Consider the following 8,454-nt stretch of genomic DNA (forward strand, 5'->3'; position numbering starts at 1 on the left):
GAGTTAAAGGTTTAAAAAAAAAATGTACAAATAAAAGATTGTACTCCAATTGACATACTAAATTATATAAAAAGATTAGATTCATTTCCAAATACATGCATTGCTTATAGGATTTTACTAACAATACCTGTTACAGTAGCTTCGGCAGAAAGAAGTTTTTCAAAATTAAAATTAATAAAATCATATTTAAGATCGACAATGTCCCAAGAATGATTAAGTGGATTAGCTAACTATCGATTGAAAATGAGATGTTAGAAGAACTTGAATACAAAAATTTAATTAGTCCATTTGCATCTCAAAAGGCAAGAAAAATAGATTTTAAACGAAATATATTATAATATAAAAATATTAAATAAATATTAATTTAATTGATATATAAGTATAAAAAATGCCCAATTTTTAATTCTTGCCTTAAGCTCCAAAATGTCTAGGGCCGGCCCTGAACCGGGTATTCAAGGATTAAGATGTAGTAATCTTCAAAGTGGCAGTCAACATTCATGACTTTGTATTACTATGAATATTTTAATGAAAATGTTGCATGTGTAATAAAGTCTTGGGATATAATTTATTAATAAAGCCTAGAATGCAATTATATTTATATATTGGTTTTAAATATAATTAATGGTAATTCTAGACTTGTCAAGAGTTGACAGATAAGCCCAAGGCCCATTGAGGCTAGAGTCTTATTTATTCCATTTTTGTCACACTCCAAGCCACATACTAAAACCCAATTGGAATGGCCTAAAAGGCTGGTCCAATTAGATAATCAGTTAGATATAAGGAGAGAAACATACAAAATTTTGTGTGGAATGAAATGGTGTGTATGTGAGTGTAAGCCACTCTCTTATTCTCCCTTGAACACATACGTGTAAATTGATTGAGAGAACACACTTCTTGGGCGGAAGTGAAGCTTAAAAATGTTCCCAAGTACTTCTAATCTTTGGTTTTTGAATTTCACCGCACCAAGTTACGCTTTCTTATTCTTAAATTCTAAAACTTAGATAGTGCATGTTATCAAATGTGAATGAAGTAAATCCGTTAATTTTTCCCTACGTACATTTTGTATGCGATACAAACTATGTTTTTCCCAACAGGTTGATTCCCTCGAAGAATCATTGGAGGACTAGTTCCCTTGAAGAACTACCATATTGAGTGAGTAAGAGAATTAGAGAGTTGAATCACTGGGGGCTGTTTGGCAAGCAAGTTATAACACTTTTTCACACATTTTTTCACTCACACGTATATCAAAAACACCCAAATAACATAATTTTAATTACTCTCCCAAACACCTCATGAGTATTCTACCACTATATGGTCGACATGTTTCTAAAAATAAAAAATAAAACTCATGGAATTGAATAGTCTTATAATGATAGATATTTTAAGTGAAGACTATGGACCTATTGTGAGAGTTTGAAGCTTAATATAAATAATTGAAAGAAAAATAAAATAAAGAGGTGGAGAGGCTTAGAAGGCAAGAGGCAAGAGCGGTGCGTGCGTTCCACGTGACACACTTGCACGTGCTATCATGTTAGTGAGTGTAGACATGATAAGCATGACGCACGTGTGAGAGAGGGGAGCACCGTCCTGAAGGAAGGAAGGAAAGAAGGAAGGGTGAATAGATTCTAGCCACGTGGAATTTGACCAGACCAATGGGTTGGCTTTTGAAACCCCAAGCCCAACCTTAAAGACCTCTCACATGTTTGCTGACACTGCTCCAACTTGGTCACGTGCTCTTCGGACCCACCCCACCCTTATTTAATAGTTTAGGCAAAGTAAAAGAACCAAAGAGTTAAAATAATAAAAAATTTATTTACTGTATAAAATAAAAAGGTAAACATTAAATAGTTAGTTAAAAATGTATGTAACTATTATTATGTTGACATTTAACTGTAACTGTAACCGGACTTTATCCATTTACAATATATATATTATTTTAAGATGGTCCATTTACCAATGCTAATGGGGATTGGTGTAGAATGACTCGGGCCATCAGACTCAGTTGGTGGCACAGAGACACTTATACCCCGAGAAGAAAAAAAAAAGGTCCTCATACATTGAGTTTTTTTTAGTTACCAAATTTAAGAAATGATCATCAAAAGTTCTATAATTTGGTTACATTGTTTGCTCTCTTTTTATAAAGAGAACAATAATTTAAATTACACTTTCTCATTGTTGTAATTAGTGAATTATAAAATGAAAAAAAATTACATGTCATCATTATTTTGATATATGTGTTGTGAAAAATTATTAGATATTTTGAAAACAACCACTGTTGTACTATTTTCTCTAGTGTGAAATTAGAATTTAGGAGTATAAGTTATTGGATATTAACCAAACAAACAAGAATGGGGAAAAAAAATTATAATGACTATTAGTATATTAGAGAAGCTCATCATTCAATTATTGGTTTATTTATTTATTTATAATTCTCAAGCGCAGTGAGGAAGGGGATTTAAACATTGATTTTTTTAATAAAGAGAAAGTTATGTCACTGAGTTACAAAAAACTTAACAATGAATATTTGTAATCGATGAAAACAATGAATTCTAAAGAAACATACCTTAATAATTGTGATAAAGTTCATCAATGCATATGCTCAATATTTAAACAATTTGCATTGGAAAACATGTTACCAGAAAAATATGTGCCATTATTCTTGAGCTCAATTTGAAATTGGCCTTTATAAAAAAATGTGACATTATTCTAAAATTAATGAATTGGATTAAGAATCTGTTTAAAATTTATTAGTTAGAGAAAAAAGAACGATTTTAAATGAAAACACAAAAACTTTAGTGTTTCGATTTATGTTTCTAAGAAAATTACACCTTTAAAATTGGAGAAAAAATTTGTTTCCAAATCGAAACTTGTGTGGTGTTTTTAAAATCCTTAGAAAATTTGTTACTCATGGACGTCTTTATGAGTTGTAAGGGGGATAATTCGATAGTTAGGGAAGTAGAAATATCAGGAGTTGCCCATTGAGCTAAGAAGCTCTTTTAATTTTATCATGCACTTATTTGCATTTTTTTTAAATTATGCTTTCAAATTATACCCTTTAAAATCAACATTTCTTAAAAATAAACACACTTTTTTAACCAACTGAGCCATTTAGGCACCCTATACAAATATATAATTTATATAAAACATGAGACGTTTGACTTTTTGTTAACATTTTAATAATTGTGTCACGTAAGCTTTTAAGATCTTACAAGTTTACACATCATCATTATCATATATATATTTTTAATTAAATTTAAATTTTATTATATATTTAAACTCTCCGCTAAAATCTTTGAATGATATATTTTCTTTTAAGTGTTAAAATATATAGTTTTATATACGAGCACTATCATACTAAAAGCCTAATGTGTGTGTGTGTATATATATATATATATATTTTTTTTTTTTTCATATACAAACACAATTATAATAAATACTTAATAATAATTATCAAATTTTATATTTAAATATCATATTAGAGTAATGCTAGAAATTTTATCATAACCCTACATGTTTAATTTGTTTTCATCTTTGCCCTTTATGCTTTAAAATTTTCATTTGATCCTTCATGATTTTGTTCAATTTTTTGTACGAGGCTTTACATTTTAAATTTTCATAAAGGGTTAAAATGAAAATTTTGAAACATAAAAGACCAAACATAAAAATGAAACAAAGCGACTATTACATATTGAACGTAATATTACTGGCTTCATGATTTTGTTCAATTTTTTGTATGGTGCTTTACATTTTGAATTTTAAATTTTTATGAAGGGTTAAAATGAAAATTTTGAAACGTAAAAGACCAAACAGAAAAATGAAACAAAGTGACTATTGGACACATCAATAATTAGTAAAAATGTTGTAAGATAGTTTGTGGTTATAGTATTATTCATCATATTATAAATTTTTTTTGGGTGCATTGTACATGTTACCTACTAATTTTTGAATTTGAACTCAAGAACTTTAATATTCAGTTAATCTTTACTTAACTAGAAACTTTGATTGAGAATCTTACTTAATTACCTATGACCCATGCTTTACCTAACATGAAGTAATTACTTATAAAAGAGGGGTTTACATTGGCCTTTTATCTTATGTGGCAGGTAAGAATCAAAGTGAAAATTATGCAAAGTAGCCACGTGGATAACATCATGACCGTTGTTTTTGGTTAAGTTGAGCTGTAACCATCGTGCTAAAACGTGGGTAGGCAATATAATAACAAGTAATGATAGGGCAATAGGGGTTAGAAAGTACAGTTAATTTAATGGAAAACTCAGAGGGAAGAAATTTTAAAATAAAGGAGAAAAAAAAAGAGCACAAAACCCAAGAAAAAAAATTATTAGCGGCAGAGGAATCCGGCTGTAAACTTGGACATTATTGGAAGAGTAACTGCGACAAAACCTGCAAGAGATTGATTCTTAAGGATTTTAATTTAATTTTCAACATTCATGGTTTTTTCTTTCCTTAATTTTAATTATTTAATCACATCATTAATTGACAAGTAATGTGATAGTATTAATTGGTTGGCCTTTTTGTTTAGTTTAAAATGTTTTCGCCCTCTAAAGTCTAAACAGCCTTCCCCAATAAAGAGCCCTGAAATGTGCCTGGGGCTTTGCTGCTAGCTATCTTTTTAGGTGGCTGTGTGTGTGTGCTCATTAAACTTGGTTTGTGTGAATTATTTCTTCCTCAAAAAAGAAAAAAGAAAAAAAGTTTAGTGTGACTTGTTGTATGGTGATTAATGAGAAAGTTCAATTACATATTTTTGATTTGGGAGATTGTGAATTGTGTAAAAAAAAAAAAAGTAGTGAGTTTATGTGAAAATAATTATCATTTATTACTAACAATTGACCACTATAACAAGTTGTGAGAAATAATAACAAATTGTATAATTTAGGTTTGGTTTACCTTCAGTATTTTTTTAAAAAGAATTTCTTTTGTTTTAATGAGAGATTGTCATATCACCTATTAACTAAATAAAATATATGAATTAATACCTATTACCACTTGTCATTGTATATTTAAAACAAAATGATATATCCAGTTAAAAAAGTACTAGAGGTAAGCCAGACCTGTGTAATTTTAGAAGAATAAGACATAATTTAATGAGCCATACACATATTATAATGACAAATGATTGTCTATGTTTTTGAAAATATTAGAGTTATAAACTATTTTACGAAATTTAAAAAAAGTTGTTGATGTGATAAGTGGTTATTAGTAAATGAAAAAAAAATTTATTTTAGTAGTGAGCACATATAATGTGATAACTAGTAAAATGTTTTCATAACAAAAATTTGTAAATTTTTTTTCAAATAGTTTATAACTGTAGCATTACTCGTCAATGTAATAGTAGTATTTGATGCATTATGATAATTGCTTTTGGTTTCGATATTTTATATTATGGATTTGAACTTATGATATTTGTTTTATAATAATTGCCCTTTATTTTTTATTTTTGACTAAGAAAGTACTACATAATTGCTCTTTATTATTAGGTTAAAATACCAATAACCTGTGCTTAAAAAAAAAATCCAATAACTTTGTTATGAATGAGGTTGGATTTTTTAATCTTTTTTCTTAATTTTTATGGAAAGTGAGGTTGGAATTTACGTCTACTATTTAATAATAAATGTTTTTACTAATTGAACTAATCGAAAATTAAAAAAATACATAATTAATACATATATTTTTTTCATGAGTCCTACGAGCACACATTAAGCCATTCATTTTTTGAAATATTTTATGGAAAATTGAAAAAATTGTAAAACTTTTTCAATTCTCGATAAAACTTTTTCAAAAAATAGTATATTATTGTGTGCCCTTAGAGTACATATTAGTAAAATCATTTTGAAATTTTGGAATTTTATCCCTTCTTTTATGTGAAGAGGAAAGTCTTTTACGTGACATCAAGTTTGTCCGGCCAAAAGTTAAGGAAAATAAACTTGGTAATTCCCACCAAACTTGGTTAATTGAGACTAAATTAGTAATTTATTAAACTTAAACAAGCATTAGGATTGCCCCTAGATTTCGTATCTTTAATCCCTTACTTTCATTAAAAGAGAATACCGTTACTAATTCCCACTTAAAAAAAAAAAACACAAAATATATTGAAAGAGTAAAGAGTACTAAAACATCCCAAAAGAAATGCTAAAAAAAGTAAAAGTATAACTGTATCGTAATTTAAACAATTTAATAGCTAAAAAAAAAGAAAAAAGAGATACATATATATTTTTTGTTTTTTATCTTTATTTTTGATAAAAAGATTAGACAGAGAGTATAGTTAAATAATTAATAATAATAATTGCAATAATAAGAACTTTACAGAACTTGCAAGTCACTTCCTATTATTTAATTCGTACATCTCTGCATGTAGAAAGATGCTCCAATTACGTCCAAATTACACTTATGCCCCTCCCTTTTACTCCTCAAAACCCCACCCCTCCTCTCCCACTTTCACTCTCTGTCTCTTTCTCTCTCAGACACACACTCAGCTCTCACTCTCTCTCTAAAAAAGCACAACTCTCTCTTTCTCACTCTCATACATATATAATGGAAGTGCCGGAGGTATATATGGGAGGCTACTTTGGCGGCGCCGGAGGAGCTGGCCAGTACTCGCCGGAGAAGCAGAAGACTACCGAGCACTTCACCGTCGATGACCTTTTGGACTTTTCGAACGAGGACGCTGTCATGGCCGACGGTTTCTTAGACAATGTGACCGCCAATTCCACCGACTCCTCCACCGTCACCGCCGTCGACAGCTGCAATTCCGGCTCCAGACCTCATTTCTCCGCCTGCATTGGCTACCGCAGCTTCGCCGACTCTCAGTTCTCCGGCGACCTCTGCATTCCGGTAATTCCTCAAAATTTTTGACTTTTTTTAAAACTTCAAGGTTTCAATTTCCACTTTCGAAATTCGGAGCCAAAAAAATATTTAAAATTTGAATTAAACAATTGTCGTTATTAATTAATTAATTAATTAATATATTTGGGGGGTTTTGATACAGTACGACGACTTGGCTGAGCTGGAGTGGCTGTCAAATTTTGTAGAGGACTCATTCTCGGCCCAACAAGACTTTCAGGCCTTGCCCTATCTCACTGGGCCCACCACAACCCCCACCCCAACAACCGCAACCGTTTCGAAAACCCAACGAGCCTCCGAATCGTCATCCTCATCCGAAACGGTTCTCCCATCACGAAACGCACCGTTTTTCAAGCCCGAAACGCCTCTCCCAGGCAAAGCACGAAGCAAGCGCTCACGCGCCGCTCCCTGCGACTGGTCCACGCGCCTCGTCCACCTCGCAACAACTCCAGAAGACCAAAAGCAACAGCAACAGCAACAGCAACAGCAATCGATACTGACGACGAAAACGACGACGTCGAAGAAAAAAGAGTCCAGTACCATGGACTCCACTTCCTCCTCCTCCTCCTCCTCCTCTTCGGGGAGGAAGTGTCTCCACTGTGGCTCCGAAAAGACGCCACAGTGGAGGACTGGGCCCATGGGCCCAAAGACACTATGCAACGCATGCGGAGTTCGGTTCAAGTCGGGTCGGCTCGTGCCCGAGTACCGACCCGCCGCGAGCCCGACTTTTGTGTCGGCCAAGCATTCTAATTCGCATAGGAAGGTTTTGGAGCTGAGGCGGCAGAAGGACATGCAAAGAGCTCAGCATCAACAGTTTCTTAGTCAAGCTTCCATTTTCGGCGGTGGCGGTGGCGGTGGCGGTGGCGGAGATGATTATTTGATTCATCACCACCATCATCATCATCAGCGTAGTGGGCCTGACTTTCGGCATTTGATTTAGTCGGTGCTAGTGTTGACTTGTTTTTTTTTTTTTTTTTTTACTTGTGCTAATTTTTCTTACTTTGAATTTGTAGGCTCTTTTAATTCTATTTTTTGGTTAAGCAAAGAAAGAAGAAAAAAAATTTAAGGGGAAATGAGGTTGTTTTTGTTTTTTTGGTATTAGAATCAAAAATGTACTTTTGATTTGGCTTAATTGGCCAAATTTGGCAAATTTAGAATCAAGCAATTTTTCTCTAAGAGATGTTTGCTTTGCTTAGAACTTATATTTTGGGAGCTTAATTCAAACCCATTAATTCTATTTCATAGAAGTATTACTCAGCATTGTGTTAAGGATTTGATTATATATGTGGTAAAGAGAGATTAAGTTATAAAGAAATGACAATTGGGAGTAATTTTTTGGAATAAACTCAGCCAAGTAAAGTGCACCACTTTTATGGGACCATTGGGCCACGGATGGTATGGTGAGAAACAGTCCATGCCTCGAATGTGAAGCATTACATGTGATGAAACTCATTGGTTCAATGGACAATGACATGTTTCTGAAAAAAAAAAAAAGGACAATGACATAAGTGGGGTTTCAAAAAAAAAAAAAATGATATAATGAACACTGAAGGATGCTTCTATGATCCTCCAATTATGCATATTTATTAGATTCTT

At 32.1% G+C, this 8,454-nt stretch overlaps 1 protein-coding gene across 1 annotated transcript; it reads left to right on the forward strand.

Annotated features, from left to right (window-relative positions):
- The first annotated feature begins 6,464 nt into the window (after nucleotides 1-6,464).
- LOC142634304 (GATA transcription factor 9-like) lies at nucleotides 6,465-8,034 on the forward strand. The gene is made up of 2 exons (XM_075808598.1): nucleotides 6,465-6,849; nucleotides 7,004-8,034. Exons 1-2 carry the CDS (start codon nucleotides 6,550-6,552, stop codon nucleotides 7,796-7,798), a joined length of 1,095 nt encoding a protein of 364 aa, XP_075664713.1. The 5' UTR covers nucleotides 6,465-6,549; the 3' UTR covers nucleotides 7,799-8,034.
- Nucleotides 8,035-8,454: the final 420 nt, after the last annotated feature.

The sequence above is a fragment of the Castanea sativa genome, chromosome 5 (genome assembly GCF_040712315.1).
Source record: "Castanea sativa cultivar Marrone di Chiusa Pesio chromosome 5, ASM4071231v1".
Taxonomy (NCBI): domain Eukaryota; kingdom Viridiplantae; phylum Streptophyta; class Magnoliopsida; order Fagales; family Fagaceae; genus Castanea; species Castanea sativa.

What these genes read in the sequence shown, in the direction of transcription:
- LOC142634304 (XM_075808598.1), top strand. Translation starts at nt 6,550, where the DNA reads ATGGAAGTGCCGGAGGTATATATGGGAGGCTACTTTGGCGGCGCCGGA. An exon ending in CCGGCGACCTCTGCATTCCG is followed by an intron (nt 6,850 to 7,003) that starts GTAATTCCTCAA and finishes GTTTTGATACAG; the next exon opens with TACGACGACTTGGCTGAGCT.